The sequence below is a fragment of the Panthera pardus genome, unplaced genomic scaffold, assembly GCF_024362965.1.
Source record: "Panthera pardus isolate Hobbes unplaced genomic scaffold, ASM2436296v1 HiC_scaffold_2, whole genome shotgun sequence".
Taxonomy (NCBI): domain Eukaryota; kingdom Metazoa; phylum Chordata; class Mammalia; order Carnivora; family Felidae; genus Panthera; species Panthera pardus.
Window position 1 is genome coordinate 117,391,254 of NW_026526765.1, and position 25,671 is coordinate 117,416,924.

General features: G+C 45.2%; 1 protein-coding gene across 6 annotated transcripts in view; it reads right to left on the reverse strand.

The window, feature by feature from the left end:
• The window catches only part of SH3RF2 (SH3 domain containing ring finger 2), a 126,500-nt gene that overhangs the window by 16,375 nt on the left and 84,454 nt on the right, over positions 1–25,671 (reverse strand). For 4 of the 6 annotated variants that reach the window (XM_053907376.1, XM_053907377.1, XM_053907375.1 and 1 more), the window contains 4 exons: positions 13,028–13,119; positions 11,609–11,779; positions 4,057–4,310; positions 207–568 (listed from right to left, as the gene is read on the reverse strand). In XM_053907376.1, the coding sequence (XP_053763351.1) occupies positions 207–568; positions 4,057–4,310; positions 11,609–11,779; positions 13,028–13,119 (879 nt within the window). The remainder of the gene's footprint in view (positions 1–206; positions 569–4,056; positions 4,311–11,608; positions 11,780–13,027; positions 13,120–25,671) is intronic. The other 2 variants (XM_019414193.2, XM_019414188.2) reach the window with 2 other exon arrangements.

Genomic DNA, 25,671 nt, shown 5'->3' on the forward strand with positions numbered 1-25,671 from the left:
GAGGCATGAAGGAGAATACAGTAACACATCTGCAGAGGGTGTCAGTGGCCTGAGGGGTGTGTGGGGGGACACTGTGTGTGAGGATTCTTTTGAGGCAATTTTGATACCTCGTCCAGGTAAAACAAACCTCGGGAGCTGGGACGCTGTGTCAAGTTAGGGATATAAAGACTCCATACGCCCCACCCCTCATGTCACCTCACTCCTACCTTTTCGCTGCCATTTCTGGAGTTTTCTGGTTTCACTAGGATGGATGGTGGGGCGGATGCAGGTGGTTTAGGTAGAGGCTCGCTCTTGACGGGGATTTCCTTGCCTTCCATGATGAGGGAACTGGCGGCTGAGCGGGTCCTGGTGTCGCCGCCTCTGCTGACACACGTGAGGGCAGGCTCCCCGGTGGGAGCGGGCTGCGGTCCCAGTTCTGCCGCCACCACCGTGGAGGGGGCAGGGGGGACCCCCTGCGGCTGGTAGAACGGGAACTGCTGAGGCCGTACCACCATGGTGGGGCTGCGTCTGAGGGAGCCCATCACCAGGGCGGGGATCCCTGACTGGACGGGCCTCTGCAAGGATCCATCTGAGGAATTACAGGACACAGATATCAGCACCGGGGGCTGCTGACAGTGGCTTCGCTTGGTCTTGTGTGGGCCGTGTGTCCTGATAGCCCAGAATAGTTAAGTACTTTCCCCATTTGAGTGTGCTCACATTCTCGCAGGGTCTTTCAAAGGTGACCTTATTCTTTTTTTAGTGCTGTTTGCTGATGCTGGCAGGAAATAACTGGCTAGCTGAATGTTTGGCGGGGGGCCGGGGGGGGGGGTAGTGTCAGAAGGTGTATTACTTCCATTTGCCTTCTCTCTCTCTCTCTCTCTCTCTCTCTCTCACACACACACACACACACACACACACACACACACACACACACACCTACTCTCTCACTTCGGGGCCTATAAGTTTTAAAGTGAAGAACACAAACCTGAGGAGACAGCTTCACAGTGAGAAGCAAACAGAGGGGTGCAAACCAAAGAGGAAACAAAAGAAAGAGATGGAAGGAATTGAAAACACAAGAGTCAGTCAACTGGGAGGGATGAGAGGGTGGGAAAGAGGGAAGCAGAGAGGGCAGGAGGGGGCTCTGACCAGCTACTTGAAGACTATTCTAACAGGAGCGGTAGGCATAGGGCGGCAGGATTGCCCTTGCTGGGGGCGGAAGGGCAAATGGAATTAAGGGAGAGAGTGTGCAGGCAAACGTGACACCACACGGAAGCAAATTTGGAAAGACTGTTCCAGAGTGAGGGCTGTGCATGGATGAGCTTTGCAAAGTCCCATGACAGAGGTTCTGGAATCAGACTTCCTCTCAGGGAGCCTGGGACAGATCAGCCACATTCCTTCTCTGCATCTCAGCCCCTCGTGTGTAAACCCAGCACCTGACAGGGCTGCTGGGAGGCCGACATTTTACGATGTGTGCAAAGTGTTAGGACAGTGCCTGGAACATAATAAATGCCCCGTGTTTCTAACTCTCACTGTTTTTGGGTAAAGGACAACAAATCCGAAAAATACAAGGTCCAGGACTATGGTTTTATCCCTTCCTTGGGCTTTTTTTGTTTGTTTTGTTCTGTTTTTGTTGTTAATGGAGATGATCTTCCCTCAGTAAAAGGAAGCCATTCCTCCCCCTCAAATTCTCTGGAAGACAGGACATACGTTGTTTTCATCTCTCGGGCATGTGTCCCGTACGTGATAGGGACTTCAGTGCACTCTGTGGGGAGACAGGAGGCACACCCCTGGGAAGCACCTCAGTCCACTTCTCCGTAAGGGTCTCCCAGCATTTAGGGAGCATCAGTGACGTCCGGTCAGAGTTGTTAGTCCTTTGTGATAGCCTCTGGACACGTGTGTGAATCACAGACATTTGTGTCCAGCACAGAGGGCCCGAGCCAACACCATGTTCTGCGTCACGCCTCGTCTTCAAGCCAGATGTGAACATGAAAAGCAGAAGGCTCACTAAACGCAGTCGGTGTTCTCAGCTGCCGTGAGCAAGCCAGGCGCCATTTACACAAGTCTGCCCTTTCAATGTAGACATTTATTTTTCCACTGACAGCCCTATGGGGTGCACAGTCAATTCTCCTGTCATGTGTCTTTGCTGTGGTGAGATTGATAGCTGGACCAGCCTCACCTTGGGGAAAAGGGGGAGAGAAAGCCTCCAGGACTTGAGAAAGTCAAAGCAGCGCTGTGTAGGCCTGTCCTTAGGCTCCTGGAAACGTGTGAAAAATCGGTTTTATGCCTCATCTGTTTATCTTGTCAGTTCTTATCACCAAGAGATTTAATGCTTTCTTATTTACACGTGCATACAGTGCAGTCACAACTCCAAGTCCGGCAAGATCTTTGCAAAGGTAGAGGCAGTGTGTGAAAGGAAGTGTGAGTGGTTGCCAATGGGGTACAGGCCTCAGCACTCATAAGTGGTGTGGACTGAGTGTGAACGTTTCAACACTGAGTCACTCACACACTGGATGGGCCAAAGAGGACCTGCTTAGTTGTAGTAGCAATGATAGTACTGATAAAATGATCACTCTATAAAAACAGCTATTATTTCTTGAGCCTTATTATGTGCCAGGCATGGTGCCATCAGTCTCACATGGATTCTTTTATTAAATTCACACAATACCCTGATTTTAATGTTTGTTTATTTATTTTGAGAGACGCAGAGAGACAGACAGACAGACAGGCAGAGTGTGAGTAGGGGAGAGGCAGGGAGAGAGGGGGAGAGAAGATCCTAAGTAGCCTCCATTCTGCCAGCGTAGAGCCCGAAGCAGGGGCTCGATCTCACAACTGTGAGATCATGACCTGAGCTGAAGTCAATAGTTGGATGGTTAAATGACTGAGCCACCCAGGTGCCCAGGCAGGTATTATTTTTATTTCCATTTTGCAAATGAGAAAACTGGAGGCTGATGAGGTCCAGTCACTTGCCCCAGGCTTCTGTGGTGGGATTATTTAGGAGGCGTTTGCGTGTGGGCAGGGAGAAGGAGGTGGAAGGTCAGCAGGGAAGAGGGAGGAGGGGCAGCTGGGTAGAGGCAACACAGTGGGAGGTCAAGTACATGGTGGTGGGGCAGGTGGTCAGGTGAGAGCCCCGGGAGAGGGCAGGACTAAGATACCTATTTTAATTTTCTTGGGACCTTTTCCTGTGTGGCATACTGACCCAACCCTCTTGCTTTGAGTGGTCATACTGCATTTTCATATTGAATCATTCTTTAAGATAGACTGTGGAGCCCAGTTTAAATCAGAAAATGTAGAATAAATCAAATTTACTTGGCTTGGCTCGTGGTCTTCTAGAGAGGTATGCAAATATAGAACCTTCGTGTTTTGTAGAACAATGGGTTCCAAACCCTTTTTAAAGTGCCTGAAAATGAGGTCTTATGTAGTGGTTCAATATTTTAGGGGATGAAAGCATTGCCATGTGAGCAGTGTGGATGTTACACAGGTAAAATAACAGCAAGCTGCAGAACAGTGCATGTGGTGGGTATGATTACGAGATACTATTTATATACACAGAAGAGCACTGGGGACAGGGGTTATGGATATGAAGGAGACTTCCTTTTGTACAATAAAAATGCTTTTAACCTCATGTATATATTAGTCAAATAACAAAGCAAGATTTGGGGACTCTCAGCATTGACTCTTCAACCCTCTTTACCCCCCTCTTCCCCGCCCACCTCCCCGATATTTCCTGTGTTTCCCTTTTAGCACCCCTGCGGGGTTCCCTGGAGCAGAGAAGCCCTGATCCACCAAGTACTTTGCTCTTTCTGTCTTAACTACAGCCAGCATCCACCTTGGCTGTGTTCTAATTATATGCTGGCACTCCGGGCTGCTACCATCCCCACCATTCAGTATACATGTGTGGAGTGACCAAGGGCAGTGACCTTAAGTCGGTCTGGCTTCATCCAATAAGACCAGTCACTATTTGGGAATTAAAAGCACTCTTTACAGAGGCTTGTTTTAAAGCCAGTATCCTCCTTTTGCAAAATGTACTCTGTCTACCCCAGAGCCAGATCCCCCCATCACTTAGCTGTAGGCACGTACCTCTCTGCCACCACTTACTCTTTCTCATGCTGCTCCTCCCGGATCTCCGAAGAGAGCCCTGTCCTAAAGTCCCCGGGCTGGTTGTGCTCCTCACGGGGTTGACTATGGCAGTGGGCACAAAGACGGACTTGAAGGGACGGTTCTGCCGGGGATCACCTTCTGAAATGCTGCCTTGGGAGGACACAGAGGAGTTGGATAACGTCCATGTGGCGTAGAGACCAGGACTCCGAGAATCTGGAAAACTAGATGTCTTTCTGGTTGTTGCAAGCGTTTTAAAGAGAAGAAATAAATAAAACGTTCAGTTATGAGTCCTATTTAAAAAAGCTCTCAACCATATACTGAATGTGGTCTCTCTTCACCCCCTTCCTATCATATATGCTCCCTTTATTAACCACACAGGCTTGATCATGTGGGTCTCACAATTTACAGCTGGGCAACTGTGCAGGTGTGCAGAGGGCAGGGAGAGGGGCTCATACTGAGGCCCCATTGGAACGAGAACACTTGACTTAGGTCATCTTTCATTCCAGTTCTAATCACTCCTAACCCCAAGAGTTTGGAGCACAAGGTCTTGTACATGTTCAACTCATTTTGTGGTTCTGATTTCCTATTCATTCTGTGACTTTCCCCTTTGATTCTAAACTCAGGGAAGGCAGAGATATTTTATGCCTTATTTTATATGCTTTGTGTTCTGCATCTGTTGCTTATCAAAAGTTTGTTGAATGATTTCCATGATGCTTTCAGCACTGATGCCAGTTGTTTGGGCTAACACATGTTGAGCACTTACTGTATGCTGGGCATTGGGCAGTGCTTTGCCCCCATTATCTTGTGGGTTCTTCACAACAGCCTTCTGAGGTACGTACTATTAGTGCTACTATTTTTGTTTTAATTTTTAAAAATGTTTTTATTTTTGAGAGAGAGAGAGACAGACAGACACTGAGTATGAGCAGGTGAGGGGCAGAGAGAGAGGGAGACACAGAATCTGAAGCAGGCTCCAGGCTTTGAGCTGTCAGTACAGAGCCTGATGCAGGGCTCAAACTCGTGAACCACGAGATCATGACCTGAGCCGAAGTTGGACGCTCAACCAACTGAGCCACCCAGGCACCTCAAGTGCCACTATTTTATGGATAAGAAAATAGAGGCTTACAGTTACTTGGCCAAGCAGCTATAAGACCTGAGATTTGAACCCAGGTCCAGGCTGGCCCTCTCCTCTACCACTGAAAAGATCACTGTCTTACCACTGAGCACACTCCCTCCTGGCTAGGGAGAGTGTTCATCGTTTAGGTAGCAAGGTAAGCCCTGAATCCTGCTTGAAAGAAACAAACTGAAGCAGTGGGGAGGCCCTACACATGCCTTTGGAAGACCCTCCCTTTTCAGCCTTGGGTTCTGGCTTTTAAGACTAGTATTAAAGTTTTATAAAACACCAATCTCCAGTCACTCGCTTCCAGATTGCTACTCCCTGAACCCTATGGGGAATGGCTGCCATTTTACATGCCCTTCTTGCCCTTTTACCAATCCTACCCCAAAATCACAGCCCCGATTGAGTAGTCCATCGATCAGCTTGTCACTCGGATGATGAAATAACCTCCCTGGGAACAACCAACTCAACCAAGACCCTGGCTCAGAGATGCCCTCCCTGATGGCCTTCCCTTTAATGCCTACAGTCATTTCCCTTTATTTCTTCTCCTCCTTTTCTCTCCTTCTTTGGCTGAAAAAAGTGATATGGAGCTTAACAACGAGCCAGCCAGTGGTACAAAGATAGGTAAGGCGTTATTTAACGTGACCAACTCTGCCCAAGAAGCATATGCAGCCAAATGCCCAGGAATGATGCTTACAGTGATGGGACTTCTATCCACAGCCATCAACCTGCCTCTGGTCCCTAATGATGTCGTCAGTAAAGGGGTGCAGGCTTCCTGCCAGTAAGAGCTCTCACTCCATTCTGGAGCTAAGGGCTGGCAGTGGAGAGAAATCCTTGGCCTTGGCCTCCATGGTCATGTGCTATATCTGCCTGTTTTTTGAATGGGGGGGCCTCAAGGTGTTGGATGCTGTAAAATGGGCTGGCCACAGGAAAGACAGGTTCCATAACCATTCCCAGCAGCAGCAAGCACAGAATACAGTTAATTAGGCCCAAGCCAGCCTTATTCCACAAGTCTCTTCACTGAATGACTGTTGATAGACCGAGCTGCAACCTGATTTTTCTGAGCCCAGCACTAGGTCAGGTTCCAAAAACTCTTAAATCCAAAGTCCTCCTTCCAACAGGAGTCCCTCTCTATCTTTTGGCAAAAAGCTCAGCACTTACCCAGCGCTTTCTTCTAATATCAAAGTACTTTGTGAACATATATTAATTAATCCCCATTACACTCCAGACCTGCAAACATTCTGATCCTTGTTTTCAAGATGGAGAGACTGAAAGAGGGGTTTGGGGAGGAAGGAGTGCTATTGCCTCCAACTTGCTCCATTGTGCTGCTTTGAGTGTGCAGGTCTGTGTCCCCTTTCCTGTCTGTGATAGGAACCCATAAGACCTAGCCCCCTCCCCCCGCCATACGTGAAGGGGCATTTGCAGCTCTACTGTACTCACCACTGGCAGCAGCCTCCTGGTAAGGGAAAGCTTGCACCCTGGCAACTTTATATAGTTCTGTATAGAAAGTTCAAAGAACCGAGTGTTGGCCCCTGTATTGCTTTTTCCATCCATAAGGCACCAGGGGGGCGCATGTGCCTGGTGAAGGTTGTTAAGAAAGAGGAATATCCTGGCTACTGGACAGAAGGGACTGTGTTGGGAGAACATGAGGGGCAGAGAGGCCTTGGAAACAGGAACTGAGGGAGGCTGCTGAGAGTCTGGCAGCAGATATCTGAGATAGGGGGCCAGGGGTCTGATCAGACGTTGCTGATTGTGTTCTTGCCATGAAAGGTCTTCAACTGCAACCACATTCTTTCCTCTCTGGTTCAAGCTTCCAAGCCCTAAGAGAGAGCCTCAGATGGGCTGAGCCTGTTTCTTAGCTGGGGTGATGGGAGGAGGAGGAGAGGGAGGATAGGAGGAAGAGCAGGATAGAGAGGAGGAGGAGGGGGACATGAGAAGGAGGAGCTAGTTTCTTAAGCCTCTGAAAAGAGAGGAAACTTGTGCCTCCCACCAAGACTATGCCTGAAGGAGGAAAAGTATGTTGACGCTAGTCAGAGGGTATTTAGATGGAAACTTGACAAACGTTCTGCACAGTCTGAGCCTGTGGCTGCCTCCAGGGCCTGGGAAAGCATGTCACGATGGCAGAGATTTACTTGTGGTCAACTCGGCTGGACAGGTGGGTGTCACTATCTAGCATTGAGAGAGGGCTGGCGCTCTGGAGGGCACAGCTGCCTTTTATTCTCTTGGGAATTAAAAGGCTCACTTGCTGAATCTTAAAACCCTGGCATTTGGGTCAGCACTAGTCTTTCTAAAGAGTTAGTCCCCAAGCTCTGGCAGGCCCAGTTCATTGGGGCATAATGCTAATAAAGCAAAGGTTCCAGTGGCCAGGGGGGACCTCATACTTTCGAGCCCTGGCTCTTTTATAAAAGGCTGCCTTCTAGCCCAAGGGGGCTGCTGGTGGTGAGAGGCATCGCTGCAAACAGAAAACAGAGATGGGAAGAAAACCTCACACACATGCAGAACCAAAGAGCAGAAAGGGGCCTTGCACATGTAGTCCAACCCACTCAGTCCTAACACAGCCTGCTAAAAGGAGTGGAAACTAAGCTGACAAAGGACCACATCATTCAGCCCCAAGAAGCAAAAGGAGAGGGTGGCAAACAACAAGGATGAGCTGCTCCCAGGTAGATAAATCGGGCATCGTAGACCCATGTCTAAGATTACTGGTGATGGGACCTTCCTTTGCATCAGAGGACCATTAAGAAGAACTTCACACAGAGAGAGCACCAATCCTCTGTCACTTAACAGCAGTCAGGAGAATATACTCTGACAGGGATTTTCTCTTTTTGGAAATGTTGGTTCCCTAGAAGCAAAACCCACATCCACGTAAGTAGCACCTCAGTATACACATATGTTCAGGATTCTATCAACTGGAGGGGAGGGACAGATTCAATGGCAACCTATGGCTGAAACTCCATCCACTGTCTGATGTGGCTGTCTCTGAACAGACGAGTCTAGATGGCTCATGGCTTGCCTAAGGACACAATACATGTACCTAGGAGAAAAGCCAAGGAGAGAAAGGGAAGCTGGAGCCTTGGAATACACTGGAATGGAATCCTCCATGGATTCTAGTAAGGGTAACCATTTGTCCAGATTTTCCTAGGAGAGTCTTAGTTTATACCTGCTCTCCTGGTGTATTAAAAGTGTGTGTGTGTGTGTGTGTGTGTGTGTGTGTGTGTGTGTGTGTCTCCCCTTCTTTTCTTAAAAGTGTCCTAGTTTGGGGGTGACTGGTTGGTTCAATCAGTTAAGCATCTGACTTTGGCTCAGGTCATGATCTCGTGGTTCATGAGTTCAAGCCCCGTGTTGGGCTCTGTGCTGACAGCTCAGAGCCTGGAGCCTGCTTTGGATTCTGTGTCTCCTTCTGTCTCTCTTCCTCTCTCTCTCTCTCTCTCTCTCTCTCTCTCAAAAATAAAAGATTAAAAAAGATTAAAAAAAGTGTCCTAGTTTGGATGATAAATTATATGGTCACACTTATACTAATGATGTTTTCATGGAATAACCAGGACACTGGGCTAAGGCGTGATGCATAAGCAAATGCTTTAGTAGCAGACATGGGCCTTACAGAATTGATGTCAGATCCCATGGAAGAAAGTGTTCCTGAGTTAGGGTAGATATCCTTCTTGCTCTTCATTGGCACCTCTAGACCATTCCCCCACCCTCCTCAATCCTTCCCAGCTTTGACTCATAGTATCAGACTTGACCACCTCTCGCATCACTTTGTCACCATTTCCTCTCTCAGCCTCTCCACTCATTCCATGAAGATTTTAGCCTCTGGCCATGGGGGAAGGGAAGAAAAAAATAGTTACAAACAGAGAGGGAGGCAAAACATAAGAGACTCTTAAATATACAGAGAACAAACTGAGGGTTGATGGGGGTGGGGGGGAGGGGAAAATGGGTGATGGGCATTGAGGAGGGCATTTGTTGGGACCTGGGTGTTATATGTAAGCAATGAACAAGGGAATCTAATCCTGAAGCCAAGAGCATGCTGCATACGCTGTATGTTAGCTAACTTGACAGTAAATTATATACACGCACACACACACACACACACACACACACACACACACACACACACACACACAATTTGGCTTCTGGCTCACTGTCATTCTCTCTAATGCAATTGATCCTACCACAATGGTCTCATCTAGTCCTAGGGTTTTAAATACGTTCTCAAGCCTGGACTTTCTTCCTTAAATGCTGGGCTTGTATACTCAACCATTTGCCAACATCTCTACCAGGATTGCTAACAGGCATCTAAGACTTAATCTGCTGCAAACTGAGCTTTTGCTTCCCCTCACATCTCAGAACCCATTCCTCTTGGTTTCCCCCTCTAGCTCAGTAAAAGGCAACTCCATTTTCCAGTTACTTGGGGCAAAAAACTAGGACTCACCTTACTCCTCTATTCTTTCACACCTGATATTTGATTTGCCAGAAAATCCTGCAGTGTCTACCTTCAGAGTATATCCAGAATCTAACCACCTCTCCCTGCCTCCTTGGCTAATGCCTTGGCTCCATGCACCATCACTTCTGCCCCAGAGTATTACAGTATCTTCTTAATTAGTTTCTCTGCTTCCATATTTCCTTTCTACAGCTTACTCTCAACCCAGCAACTACAGGGATTTTGGTTAAAATGTAAGTTAAATCATGTCACTCTTACACTCAAAACCTTGCCATAGCGTTAAAGCCAATTCCTCATTATGACCTAGGAAATTCTATATGATCTGGCTCACCTGTTACCATTCTGACCTCATTTCCTGCTAACATCCCCCTGACTTGCTCTAAACCAGTCCTACTGGTCTTCATGTCAGGCTCACTCCTACTTCAGGGCAATTGTACTTGCTGTTCCTTGGTCTGGAATACACCTGCCTCATTTCCTTCTTCTCAGTAAGGCCATCCCTGACCAACCTATTAAAATTTTAATCACCACCTCTACTAATTCTATCCTTTTCTTGTTTTTCTTCTTGGCCTTTACCATTAACACACCATTTACATTACTTATATACCTTGTTTATTATCTGTCTGTACCACTAGAATGTAACTTCTGGTGGGCAGAGATTTTGTGTGTTTTGTCCACTGGTGTTTCTCCTGTGTCTAAAAAGGTGCCTGACACATAGTTTATGCTTGATAAATATTTGTTGACTACAGCATCAGTTATAGACACCCTTAGTTTGCCTTTGGAGATTTTGCAACTTTCTAACAAATTCCAAGAACCTTCCACTGAAGGAGATAACTTCCGGTTCAACTTTCTGCCATGTGAAGAAATCTTTTTATCTAAGCCTGGATCTATGGAAACCCAGACTTTGCCTGTACTCTTCCTAGAAAGGGGGTCCTACCACCTCACCAGCCAACCTTATTGGAAAAAAATCTATGCGTTAGAATGTGCAAACTTTTACAGATCCAACTTCTAAGTTGTATCCACTGGTTCACTTTCCCCTCATGGAATAGATTTCCTGTCTCCAAGGCTTGTTATGGTCCCTCTGACCCTGTCTTCTGTAGCTTTATCCTAGTGTTTCTATGACTGTCTACTGTGGTGTAGTGTTCTGTCTCCTCACCATCTTTGTGGCCCTCCTCCGGACACTGTGCCCCACCTTTATGAAGCTCCCCCAAACTGGACATAGGACTTCAGCTCTGACTGCCCCCAGAGAGTACAATGGATTGTCACTTTCCTTGGAGTTATGTCATAGAGACAGTGTTTGATGTGTGGGGATGGCCTCACTGCCCAGGCTGTGCCTGGGTGGATGTGGGGAGGAGGAAGGCGGAGCCATGGGCAGTGCAGGGATCTGTGGTGGTGGTTTAAGTGAAAGGGTCGGGTGTGCTGGAGAATGAAAAAAGTTGGGAACGCTATTAGGGACAGGGACCTACAGGGTAATCAGCCTTTGGCCTGGGGTGTGGATGGACAGGTCGTGGTCTGAGTCATGGAAACTCTGCCTACTGGCCTAGTGTCTTAGGAAGTTTCCTGAGGTGCTCTGAGGGGTCTTCTGATTATCACAGGCTCCCATTATTCGGCTATACAGGAGAGTTGGGGTGCAGGATATGAATGGAATTTTGGGGGTTCATACTATAGAAAACCTGAAACCCAGCTCTTGAGCAGGTTGCTTAACTCTGTACATCACTTTCCTCATCTGTAAAATCACATCTCCCTTAACAGGAGGGACTCTTGAACATATCCAGTGAGTTAAAAGATGTGAAAGTGCTTGTAAAATGTGAAGAACTCTAAAAAAGATAACTTTCTACAATTAAAGAAAAAAGTGTTAGGGGGTTACTAAGGCCATTTCTTGGCCTATGCTCCGAAGGAGCACTGAGTCCTTGAGCAGTGAAACCACACATGGCCCCAGGCCTAGTGGACCCGACCTCTGCTGCCCGAGAATAGAGGGCACGCACCTGAAAATGGGGATGACATAGTTGTTGGGGAAGGTGCCAACCCGCCCAGTGACCAAGGAGACGCCCCTGAGCCAGCCGTCTGGGTACTTGCCCAGGACCCTGATGCCTTCTCCCTTCTGTAGGTCCAGCTCATCGGGTCCATGGGCTGAGTAGGAGTGCAGGGCCACAAACCTGGGGAGACAAGGGAACTGGGTGAAGAAGGGGAACGTGCCTGGAGGAGGGCATGGAGCCAGCAAAGAGTGAAGGGAAATGGAACCACTGACCCAGTGGTTAGAAATAACTAACTTCTTCATGGTGAAATGTCGGTATGGAAGGCAGGTGATAGTGATAGGACCTATAGTGATAGAAGTAGCACTGGACGGGCCAACATCCCTGCTCTTCCACAGAGTGCCACACAGCTTCAGATCACTAATTTAGGCCACCTTGGCGTTTTGACAATGGGGAAACTGGACTAGGATAGAGAAAGGAGTTGGTGACCCAGAATCAGTGGCAGAGCCTGGTCTCAAACCTAGAAGTTATGGCTCTGCCCAGGATGCTTTTTCATACTGCTTAATGTATCACCCCAGAACATGTTTGCAGCCAGCAAGTGAAGGGAAAGGAGAGGTCAGAACAGAAGACTCTCTGATCTGTTCCCTCTGCTGAGAGTGGGGGCATATTTGATTCCCAGGAATGGCCAGAGGAGCTAGCTTAATGTAGGCAGGGAAGCAGACATTGGGGAGGGGAGGTAGGAGTTGATTTTAGTTTGTTAGCAGACAGTGGAATGCTGGCTGCATGGAGGGATGGAGGGCGATGATGGGTTTGTAACATCGCAAAATGTCCTTGGGTTAGAGTCGTGACTTTCCAGTTTGCAGTCTACACAGGCGTCAGGCAGATAACATCTAGTTATAAGCCAGGGGTGAAGACACAGCGAGGGTGTGGAAGTGACTAAAAGCATTAAAAGTAACTCATGTGGGCTTGCCAGATTCAGGTTACCAATGTATGGCCTCAGGCTGGACATCAAGAAGTCCCTCTAGACTCCAAGAACTATGAGACACTGGAAGGTTTTATCAAAGGGGCTGGGGAGGGTGTTCTCTTCTACAGGGTTTCCCTCCACCAAAATGCTATATTTCAACATCTATTTATGACCCAACATTTTGAATCTAGAAGAAGACAACAGAAATTGCTCAGTATCCAATCTCCCAGCAATGTTTTGGTGTCTAGTCTTCCAGTTCCTTTCTACTTTTGTAAAATAATGAGCTAGGATGATGTGGCTTGCCAATCTGTTTTTCAGCATTATTTCCTTTGAAGGATATAAAGGAAGGGATTTGTTGTCTCTCTGTATGGGATGGTCTGGGAGTGGTGATGCTTGAAGGCAGAGGGGTGGCAAAAGCGGCCTCTCTGGCCAGGACCCGGGGGTGGAGAGCTGAGCTTGTTACTCACATGTTTGCTGAGAGGTGTTGCTGGGAGCTGGACAGATTGACGATGGCTGCGGAATGTCCTGGGGAGCCAGGTATGGGATGGTAAGTGCTGACCTACACAGAAAAGACAGTCAAGCAGAACCAGTGAATGCTACACGCCAGGCCCACAGCAGAGCTGCTGCAGAAAGGCCCGATGCAGCTGAAAACCAAGAGCCTTGCCCAGTGCCACGCATCATGCATCTTCTCTGTGGTTTGTGGCTGGAGGCAGTGAGGTGGGGATGGACTGGTTTATGGCCTGCCAGGGTGGCATGCCAGGGCTGCCTTCCCAACAACTGCTCCAACGTGGTAGAAGATGAAGACTCATCCAGTAGCTGGTCAACAGGACACTACTGGGCTCCTTGATCTATTCCCCCAGCCTCTCCCGACCCACCTCCCAGTGCACTTGCTCCCTCTATGGAAACCTACACTCAGAAAATGATATCATGGCTACTAATGAGAACTTGACACTGGCTAGGCACTTTTAAGTGCTTTACAAGTATCAGCTAATTTAATCCTTGCTAAAGGTACTATGGGCATCCCTAATTGCGGATGAGAATTTGCGGATCACCCAATTTGAAAGAAACCAAATTTTAAACCAGGGTAGTCTAGGTCCTGAGCCCACACTCTTAATAATGCTAGTATTAATACACACACACACACACACACACACACACACACACACACACACACACACACCAGTTTATCCAGTGACTTATGGAAGGTGAATCTGAATAGTGTTCACTTCGCCAGGATGAAAGAGCGAGCAACACTGCTAAAAATACTTGGAAACTACTATCCTGGCACCTTGCCTATTTATCATATTACCTTATTTATTTCCTTCTTGACACACACCACAGTTGACTGCCCCACCACTAGACTATAAGTTCCATGAGGGCTGGGACTATGTCTTGTTCATCACTGTGTTTTCTATGTGCCCAATACATACTTGTAGCTTAAAGAACAAATAAATGAATGAAAACATCTTCCTACCCAGTACACCAAGGACTAAGGTAATCTCAATCATCTCCTTGTCATCCAGAGTAAATACACTCAATTTATGTTCAGTTACCACCCCCGTAAGTGATGATAACTATATATGTGTGGCTTTTTTAGGACTCTGCTTTTGTGGGCACAACTGTCATTTGTATATGTGTGTTCAGGCAAGAGTGAATGCGTTATTGAGTGCACGTGTCTCTGGTTCTGTGTGCATGCTTGTTCACAACCCATGACAATCGTATGCACATGTGTGACAGCACTGGTCTACTGTACATCTGATTATATTCCTACATGTGAGTCTATGCACTGACAGGCATGTGCACTGTGACTGTACATGAGCTTGTGATTGTAAATGTCTATGCGGGGTTCTATGTATACATATGTGAACTCTAGAGGTATGTGCTGGTATATGCCGGTATGCATGACTTGGTAGTTTTATGTGTGTTCTCTGGTGATGATTGTCTATATGTGTGCTGTGCATGTATGTTTGATGTTTTGAAGCTATAGTTGCAGGATCAAAAAACCATTCCAAACAGATAACAAGTGTTGGTGAGAGTGTAGAAAACTGAAACTTTGATGCAGTTGCTGGTGGGAAGGTAATAGGGTGCAGCTCCTTTGGAAAATAGTCTGCTGGTTCCTTGAATGATTAACCAGAAGTAGCATATGATGCAGTAAGTCTACTCCTAGTTCATACCCAGGAGAAATGAAAACATACGTCTACGTGAAAACTAGTACACAAATGTTTAGAGCAGCATTATTCATAATAGCCAAAGGGTGGAAATAACCCCAACGCCCATTGACTGACAAATGGACAAACAAAACGTGGTGTATCTGTACAGTGGCATGTTATTCGGCCATAACAGGAATGAAGTATTGAGACGTGCTAGAACATGCATAAACCTGGAAAACATTACACCAAATGAAAGAAGCCAGGTACAAAAGACAGTGTTATATAATTCCAGTTATGTGAAATGTCCAAAATAGACAAATCTGTAAAGATAGAAAGTAGATTAGGGGTTGGGGATGAAAAGGGTTTTGGAGTGCTGGTCACAGAGTACAGGACTTCTTTTGGAGGTGAGGAAATGATATAAAGTTGTGGTAATGGTTGCACATACCTGTGACTATATTTAAAAAAACACGGGGGCGCCTGGGTGGCTCAGTCAGTTGGGTGTCCGACTTTGGCTCAGGTCATGATCTTGAGGTTCCCGGGTTCGGGCCCCGCATTGGGCTCTGTGCTGACAGTTCGGAGCCTGGAGCCTGCCTCGGATCTTGTGTCTCCCTTTCTCTCTGCCCCTCCCCGACTCGCGCACTGTCTCTCTCTCTCTCAAAAATAAATAAAAATATAAAAAAAACCCCACAGAATTATACACTTTTTAAAGTAATCTCCACACCCAATGTGGAGCTCAAACTCATGACCCCGAGACCAAGAGTTGCACACTCTTCTGACTAAGCCAGCCAGGTGCCCCTGAACTGTACACCTTAAAATGAGTGAACTGCAAGGCCTGTGAGGCATATCTCAGCAAGCTCTTAAAAAAAAATTCTACAGTCACCCATCCTGTGTTCTCTATCACTGTGTAAAGTGCTTTGTGCTTTGCAATCAAATATTGTCACACCAGTTCTCTTGAAGAGAGAAGAAAAGTTTGCCAGCTTTGGGCTGGGCTATTCCTTCCCTGTGACTCGACAAAACAAATCCCTGCTGGGCTTGGGACTTGTGCCAAGGGAGAGCCTTGTTATGAGAACAATTAATCTTATGTTTGTGGAGACTGTTGGACCACTGATTAAGCAGGATGCACTTAACACCCATGACTTTCCAGTGTTAGGCTTGAGTAGAATAAGCCCTTCTTTCTATAAACACTATTAATCATTTAGGGAAGAGAAAGATGTCAGAATGCAAAGCCATCCCTCCATTACACTAGGCTATGTCTTTTTACTTCTCTAGGTCTTCATTTGGAGGGTTGGGGGCGGGGAGTCCTTCCTCCTGTTTGGAACACTGAACCTAGCCAGGACTGAAATCAGTGGGCTTGTGTTTAGGGGGTTCTTTCTAATATGGAAGAGGAAGTGAGGCCAGATTCTCAGGTTTTGAGATGTCTTGGAGGTGAAGGGAGAACATCCATGAACAAGGAGGAAAGAGGCCAAGAAGGAGGGAGGAGAGAAGGGGAGATAGTGGACAGCTCTGGGGGTGGGGGAGGTGTCAGAAACTGGGACTGGGACACAGTGGGAGAAAAAAACAGAGCCAGAGGGATAGAATGAGGAAGAAAGAAGAAAAGGCAGATGAAAAAATATCAGAAAACTCTTACAACCCACAGAGAAAACGACAATCCAATAAAAAATGGGTAAAAGATACCACAAAAGGAGATTGAGTGGCCAAGAAGCACATGAAAAGATGCTCAACACCAGTGATTATCAGGAAAATGCAAGTTACAACTACCATGAGATACCACTACACATCTAGGAAAATGGCTAAGGGGCGCCTGGGTGGCTCGGTCGGTTAAGCGGCCAACTTCGGCTCAGGTCATGATCTCGCAGTCCGTGAGTTCGAGCCCCGCGTCGGGCTCTGTGCTGACAGCTCAGAGCCTGGAGCCTGTTTCGGATTCTGTGTCTCCCTCTCTCTCTGCCCCTCCCCTGTTCATGCTCTGTCTCTGTCTGTCTCAAAAATAAATAAACGTTAAAAAAAAATTAAAAAAAAAAGAAAATGGCTAAAATGAAAACGACTGACCATACCAAGTGTTGATGAGAATGTGGAGCAACTATAACTCTTACATGCTGCTGGTGGGAAGGTAAAATGGCGCCACTGCTTTGGAAAACAAGTTGGCTGTTTGTTATAAAGTTAAATATACATTTATGCACTACTCAGCAACCCTACTCACAAGCAGTTATCAAAGTAAAGTGAAAACATACGTCCGTACAAAGACTTGACATGAATGTTCTTAGCGGCTTTCTTCATTTTAGCCCTGAACTGGAAACAACCCAAATGCCAATCAACTGGTGAATGAATAAACAAATTGCGGTAAAACCACAGGGTAATATTCCTCAGCGATGCATGCAATGGCATGGATAAATCTTAACATCATCCTAAGTAAAAGAGGCAGGACACATAAGACTACATATTCTACTTTGCTATTTGTAGGACATTCTTAAAAATACCCAAACTAGTGACAGAAAACAGATGGAGGACTGCTAATGGCCAGGGGTGAGGGGAGAGGATTGACTGATGGCAAAAAACTTTCTGGGGTGATGGAAGTGTTCTATGTCTCAATTTTGGTAGTCATCATATGCATTTATGCATTTGCCAAAAGTCACTGAACTGTGTACTTAAAATTGCTGAACTTTATTGGATGTGACTATGCTCAATAAAGCTGATAAAAAATAGGAATATATTATCTAGTTGGCAGGAAAATCCAAGGAGCCTGAGCTTGACCCAGCCCAAGCTCTGGGATTGGTCAGAGGAGGGCACAGGGATGGTTCAGCTTATTACTGGGCAGCTAGCAAGCAACCCTCATAGCAGAGGGCCACCTGAATAGGAGAGAAATGAAGAATGGAAACCTATGTATCAGACACAAGCTCAATAAATAAGGTGCAAATGAAAATGAACAAGAATGAAGGAAGAATAAAAGAGGTAATAAGGGAAAGAGCAACATAGCTAAGGGCAGAGAAGAGAGAGCCTGGTAGGGAAGGAGGACAGACAGAACAAGACAGAAATGAAGGCCCCACTGGAAAAATGGGGGACAACCAGGTGGATGGCCAACTTCTGAGGAGGCATGTATGTTCCACCAGACTAAGTGAACAGGCCTCTGGCAGGTGGTTCCCTGCGGTCAGTTGTGACCTCAGGTCCCTATATCAACAAGGAACCTAAGGCCAGATGCAAGGCCCTCCAGCAACTGGTGCTTCCTGGCATAGTGTTTGGGGGCTTGAGCAGGGTCAGACAGGATGTGTATTTGAGGGTGGGGGTGGATATTTCTGCTACAATGTGAAAACAGTTTTTCCTCTTTTTTGAAGGAAATGACTCATTTAAAAGAAGTCTTTATCAGTAGCAGAAGAATCCACAGCTGTGTGGCTTCTGGGCGTTTTCAGGTTCTGGGGTATTAAATGGGGGAGGAAACAGGCCTGCAGCCTGCAGAGTTGTGGCAATGTTCTGTTGGCCCTGCACCTTCACCATCAGCCATACAGGGAGTGCGGGATGTGGCGCTATCTCAGAATCTGGAGGGGAAGTCTAGCTTAGTATTCAGCCATGTGGTTCTAGCATTTACTAGGGTTTGTGATTTGGGCAAGTGACTCTCTTCGGAGGGTCCTCCACTTACTCATCTATAAATTTTTTTTTTTTACATTTATTCATTTTTGAGAGACAGAGAGAGACAGAGCACAAGCGGGGGGGGGGGGGGGGCGGGCAGAGACAGAGGGAGACACAGAACCTGAAGCAGGCTCCAGAGCCCAACTCAGGGCTCAAACTCAACAAACCGCAAGATCATGACCTGAGCCAAAGTCAGACACTTAACCGACTGGGTCACCCAGGCGCCCCTCCACTTCCTCATCTATAAAATGAGGTCAATAATGGTATTTCTGTCGGAGTTGTTAGGAGGACTAAGTGAAGTAATCAAGGTAAGTTATTTAGCATACTGTAAGAGCTCAATAAATATTACTTATTTCCATCTGGAAAGAGATTAGCTACTGCACAGGGTGAGGATGGAACATCCATCTCCTTTTATGCAACAGCTCTGCAACATCTGGCCTGAAAGTGGGACCCAAGAATGTGATGGGGGATAGGAAGAAGTAACCCTATTCTTCTGGAGGACAGTGTCCCCAGCTCTCCGAAATGCAAGTTTGCTGTCTCTCTCCAACTAATATGGTGGCACTCAGCTATTTCCTCCCGGGTTCATGCCTTTCAGTAACTTAGTGGGCACAGGGTGACTGTCTTCCTCCAGTGTAAACTACTCTGGAGCCTGTTGTGTTTCTGTATCTCAGTATTCCCAGGAGCTAACAAGGGCCTCGAACCTACAGAGGGTTCACTCAGGGTTAGGAGAAGGGCTGCATTTTCAAGACAGAAAATTAGGTATTATATGATAGTTTTTGTACCCACCACCATGGATAATCCAAAGTTGGACATCAAGCTTCATAAAGTTAAAAACCCATTCCCCTCTACAGATTAAAGGAGTCTTAAGAGTCACATTCAGCACTTGCCTTGTGTGGACCTTATATGGTTCTAGCACTGGGGTTAATGCAGTGAATGAGACACATGGGGCTCCTTCCTCATGTGCAATTCACCATGTATACCAGGGAAGACGGTGAAATCCATAAGTATATAAGCATGACGTGTGCTGGGGTAGGGGAAGTTCAAGGTGCTCTGGGCACTGCCAGGAGAGGCTTGCCTTGATCTCCAAGAGGTATTTCACTCTCACACCCTATGATTCCAATGCTAACTTACATAACATTCTCATTGTCATTATCCCCATTTTTCCCAATGAGGAAACTGAGATAAAAAGATTCCATGATTTTGTGGAGGTGGCCAGCAAATGGGTAGCCAGGAAGAACCCCATGCTCAGAGGGTGTTCTGTAGGACACCAAGGTTAACATTTCTAGATCTCAACATGGCTAATGGGGTCATATGTATGAGGCAGATTTGTATATCCTAGAAAAAAGCCACCCAGTCAAATTCAGTGTTCTGTTTTTATGCTCATAGATCTATTCTATTCATGATGACTTCCATCCATGCCCAAGGCCCCATGTAATGTGGAATAGATCTGACAGCAGGTAGAATAATGGTTGTTTGTTTGTTTTTTTTCTTCCTTCTCTGGCAGAACCAAGGCCCCAACAGAGTCAGGGCTCCTTCTGCCAGACCGCTCTCCCCTTCCTTCCCGTCTTAACCTATCTCAGAGGCAACCCAGCCCAATGAGTAAAGAGTGGCCACCTAGTGCTACTTATCTGTCCTGTGAGTGAAAACACCGTCTGAGAAAGAGAGCTCATTTGTGAGTTGGCAGCAGTCTCTTTAGATCTACCTCAAAAAAAAAAAAATCTTAAGAACATAGGTCAGCAAAGTACCTGTGAAGACCACTAATTTTACATCTTCGAGGTAGTCGTCAAAGCTTAGAATATCCCCTGTGATCTGGCTCCTGCTTTTCTCTCCAGCCTCACCTTCCTACACTCTGCCACTCACTTTTTCACCTCCTTCAGCCTTAGAGTCTTTTCTCTGTTCTCTGAGCAGGTCACGCTTTCTGCTGCCCCTGATTTTTGTGTGCCTCCCCTCCCCCATCTCTGTTATTTCCCTTTGTTATGGAAAATTTAAATTACATTATGCACACAAATAAGTGCATATAATTTTATGTATCATTGAAAGGAGAAGAATAAAACTAACACCTGTATACATACCGCCCAACGTAAGAACCAGAATAAAAATAGAAATTGAATACTGCCTTCTGCATATTCCTCCATAATCAGATCCCCTCCCTCTGGCCCCTGTAACCACAGGGTTGAAATTGGTGCTCATCATCCCAGTGCTTTTCTCTGTAATTTTACCACCTTGGCATACATCCCTAAGCAACATGTTGTTTAGATTTGCCTGTTTTAGAACACAGTATGAATGCATTCACATTGAGCGTATTCTTCTGCGAGTTGCACCTTTGGCTCAATCCTAAGTTTTTGTGGTTGATTTTCACCGCTGTCATGTATTTCATTGTATGCATATGCCACCTTTTAACCATTCTATCATTTATGTGTCATTTGGGTGATTTTCAGTTTGGGGCTGTTATGAACGATGTTGCTATGAACAGTCTTGTATATGTCCCCTGGGCCCCTGTGCAAGAGTTTCTCCACGATATATACCGACAAGTAGAATTGATGGGCCATAGGGTGTGAGCCTGCTAAGTTTTATTAGGTAATAACAAATTGTTTCCCGGTGTGGCTGTAACAATTTACACTTCCACCTGCAGCAAATGGCAATTTCTGTTACCCCATAATCTTGCCAACATGTGGCAGTGCCCAGCTTTTTAATACCTGTCTATGATGGGTGTGAAATATCTCACTGTGGTTTCAAATTAATTTCTCTGAGTACTAAGGAGCTTGAGTTTCTTTTCAAACATTTATGGGCCATTCTTGTGTCTTGTATGAAATTCTTGTTCATATCCTTTGTCTATTTTTTGCCCTCTTTTGGGTTATTTATTATTTTCTTATTAAGTTATAGAGTTCTAATATTTTGGACATGAATCCTTTGTAGCTTGTATTTTTACTCTGTGGTGTCTTTTGATAAACTGAAGTTCTTATTTTTAATATAGTCAAATTTACAATATATTCCTTTATGGTTTATACTTTTAAAAATCTTGAATATGATTTTTTTTGTCCCAAGGTCATAAAGATGTACTTCTCTATAGTCTTCTAAAGGTTTTATAGTTTTGCCTTTCACATTTAAGTCCTTAATCCACCTGGAATTGATTTTTGACAAGGGAGGAATCCAATTTCATCTTTTTCCACATGGATACCCAATTAGCCCAATGCCATAGTTCATCCTTCCCTTCTGATCTGCAAAGCCTGCTCTGCCATAAATCAAGTCTCCGTGCTATGTCTATTTCTGGGCTCTCCAGTATTTTCCATTGGTTTAATAGAATCTCTATGCTAAATCCATGCCATCTTAATTAGTACAGCTTTGAAATAAAATTTGGTAGTTGATAGGGTAGGTCCTCACCACAACCAAATTCCATCTTCTTCTTTAGAAACATCTTGGCTATTGTCTTTCCTTCCATTTGAATTTTAGAATTACCCTTTAAGTTCCAAACAAACAACTCACTGGGACTTGAATTTATAGATAAATCTGAGCAGAACCAACATCCTTAAGATTACTGAGTCGTCTTACTCAAGAACATGGCACAATTCTTCATTTATTTTAGGTCTTCTTTAATGTCTTTCAGTAATGTTCCACAAATTTTTCCCACAAAGGGCTTGCAGGTCTCTTGTTAGATTTATTCCTAGAGATTTAAAAAATTTGGTTGCTGTTTTAAATGGTATCTTTTTAAGAAAACATTTTTCTGTGTGTTTTCTTTTTAGAGTACAGAAATGTAATTAACTTTATTGTATTGATTTGTATCTAGTAACCTTGCTAAACTCGTATTTATTCCTAATATATTTTTCCAGATTCTTCTGTGTTCTCTATATAGATGATATCATTCATAACTAGTGACAGCTACATTTCTTCTTTTCAAACACTTAACCATTTACTTCTTTTTCTTGCTTTTACTATATTGGCCAAGTACGCCAGAAGGGACAGTGTTGAGCAAAAACACAATAGGCATTCATTATGTTCTTTTTCGGAATCTAAAGGGGAATGCCTTTAACACTGCAATATTAAATACGATGTTTGCCGTGTATTTTTATAAATACCATTTATCATGTTAAGGAAGTTCGTTTTTATTTGAGTTTTGCTAAGGTTAAAATATATATATATCTATAGAATGAATGGATATAGAATTTTTTCAAACATTTTTTTTTCTATAGCTATAGAAAAGATCACATGGTTTTTTCCATCTGTTAATGTGATAAATTATATCGATTAATTTTGGAAAGTTAAACCAACCTTTCAATCTTGGGAAAAATCTACATTAATCATGATGTATATTATTTTCATACCTTCCAGGTTTGGTTTGCTAATATACACTTGAGGGTTTTGCATCTATGTTTAAGAGTGAGGTAGAATTCAAATTTTCCTTTCTTACATTGTTTTCTGGTTTTGATATTAAGGCTACTTTAGCCTCATGAAATGAGTTGGGGAATGTCTTCTTTTCTTCCATTCTTTGGGAGAGTTTGTAAAGAGTCAAAGAGCTCACCTGTAAACCTGTCAGAATCTGGGGTTTCTTTGTGGGAAGATTTTAAATTTTTTATGGGTTATAATACTATCCCAAAGGGCTGCCGATGGCTGTTTACCAGATGTCAAATGTTTTTCATAAATCCTGTTTGCTGAAGATAAGTTCCTGATTAACTTATTCCCCTGGAAGACTTCTGTTGGGGAAAAACGGTGGTGCTTGGAATATCTGCATAGAAGCTTGGAAATCCCAGCCACCATGGATCCCCATAATGCCAGTTCAAGTCTAGAGTCTACGGAATCCTGCTCTTTTAGTCAGGAAAAACCCTATGAGACAGTCACTGATTAGAGGGATTTCTGTAATTCCACGAGACACTATGCAGCCATGGCTAAGAGAATGAACTATTGGGCTGTCTGAAGTGAGTTTGAATTCTGGCATTGTAACATACTGGCTGCGCGAAGCTCAGACTTAATTCCTCTGAGCCATAGTATCGTCATCTATGAAAGGGGGCAGTAGTCATAGCTACCTCATAGCATTCTTGTGACCATTCATTCAGAACATGCATGCAAAGTACTTTGCACAACGTCCGGCTGGTAGAAGTACCCAATAGACAGTTGCCATTGTAACTATGATGTGATGGGAAGCAGACAAGACTGATTTGTCAGAGGAGGGCAGCGATAGGACTTTCTTACTGGGACTGGATGTAAGAAGGAAATATTCATTCTCTAGGACACAAGGGCCAGTCACGATAGTGCAGATTCCCTTTGAGGAAGACTAGGTGACTGACTGTGTGTGTGGGACAGGAATTTAAGAGTCTCTTTCCTGACACTGGATTGGGCTAATCACAAGCATCCTAAGGCTTCCAAAGAAAGGTAAGGTCTGGCACCTCTATGTAGCTGTGCTCTGCATCGGTGGCTTCTCCTTCTTCCTCCTCCTCCTCCTCCTCCTCCTCCTCCTCTTCTTCTTCTTCTTCTTCTTCTTCTTCTTCTTCTTCTTCTTCCTCTTCCTCTTCCTCTTCTTCCTCGTCTTCTTCTTCTTCTTCTTCTTCTTCTTCTTCTTCTTCTTCTTCTTCATGTTTATTTATTTTTGAGACAGAGAGAGTGAGCAGGGGAGGGGCAGAGAGGGAGGGAGACACAGAATCCGACGCAGGCTCCAGGCTCTGAGCTGTCAGCACAGAGCCTGATGCAGGGCTTGAACCCACAAACTGTGAGATCATGGTCTGAGCCGAAGCCAGATGATCAACCCACTGAGCCACCCAGGCACCCCTGCATTGGCTTCTTGGGACAAAGATGAAAATGCGACCCACACTTAAACCACAAAGACAAAATACTCTTTTTCTTTGTTTGTTTAAGTTTAACTATTTTTGAGAGACAGAGTGTGTGAGCAGGGGAGGGACAGAGAGACAGGCAGAAAAACAAATCCCAAGCAGGCTCTGCACTGTCAACATGGAGCCCAACGCAGGGCTTGAATCCATGAACCATGAGATCATGAACTGAACCAAAACCAAGAGTTGGACACTTAACTGACTGAGCCACCCAGGTACCCCCCAAAATCTTCTTCTTTAAGCTGGGTCTTTTGGTTGGGCACAGTGATCCTGGCCCCACCACTCCCCTTTCCATTTTTCTATGTCATGCTTTCCTGAGCTTAGAAGCCTGCTGGTAGGTTTTAGTACCAAAGCAGAATCTGAAAGGGTACATACTATTAGGGCTTGTTCAAATGCTAGGGTATATCCAAACCTTAATTATGACCCTTGCCCTCCTAGTCATAACAGTCCACTTGAGAAGGAACTGCATAGCAATAATTATAATTAAATCTTCTCATTGGGCTTCATTAAAGGTCATAAAAATTTAAAGAAGCAAAGTTCCTCTTAAATTTGGTGTGGGTCCTTTCATGGCATTTATTTGCAGAAGATGCTTGTTACGTAGCTACTAAGTACCGAGTGCCGTGCTTACCAGGAGAGTGCAGACTGTGCAAGAAATCTTCTATCTGTCCTACACCAAGGTCCTGCCCTCACATTTGCCAGATAAGAGCATCCCAAAGAAGAGCAGTCTCTGAATATTTAGAAATTTAGAAATACTCTACTCGCTTCTGATAGGCTGCACATAGTCTTTAGAAAGTAGCTTTTCACAGTGGAGAGAGTGGGGCTGACAATTCTTTCCTGGGCTAAGGAAAATGGACCCACAGGGAGAGCTGGATAGGGACAGTAGTGGACCAAAATCAGCCAGGAGACAATATAGCATAATTGTAAGGAACTGGGGTGCTGCATTCAGACTTCCCTGGGTCTGGCTCCCACTTTGTTACTCTTTTGCTGAGCAACCCTGGGCAAGCCTTCGAACCTGCCCATGCCTAAATTCCTTCATCTGGTTTAGGCTAAGTTTGCTAGGTTTTCCTTCAAGGACTTGTCAATTTTTACGGGACTTTGGGGGAGATAGTTAGACAGGCCAACTGAAGTAGGACTAAGAATTAATTTTAAAAATCGCTTCCAAAGAATTGAGGAAGGTTGGAAATCATTTGACAATGTCAAATTCACTTGGTATCTTCAGAAAGTTAACTTCTTGCCATGTGTTTGCTGTCTCTTAATATTTTTTAAACTTTCTCAATGGATATCACCACAACCACAATGGACATTTTTATTTAAAAAAAATTTTTTTAATGTTTATTTTTGAGAGACAGAGAGACATTGTGTGAGTGAGGGAGGGCAGAGAGAGAGGGAGACACAGAATCCTAAGCAGGCTCCAGGCTCTGAGCTGTCAGCACAGAGCTCTATGCGGGGCTTGAACCCACGAACCGCGAGATTATGACCTGAGTCAAAGTCAGACGCTTAACTGACTGAGCCACCCAGTCACCCCAC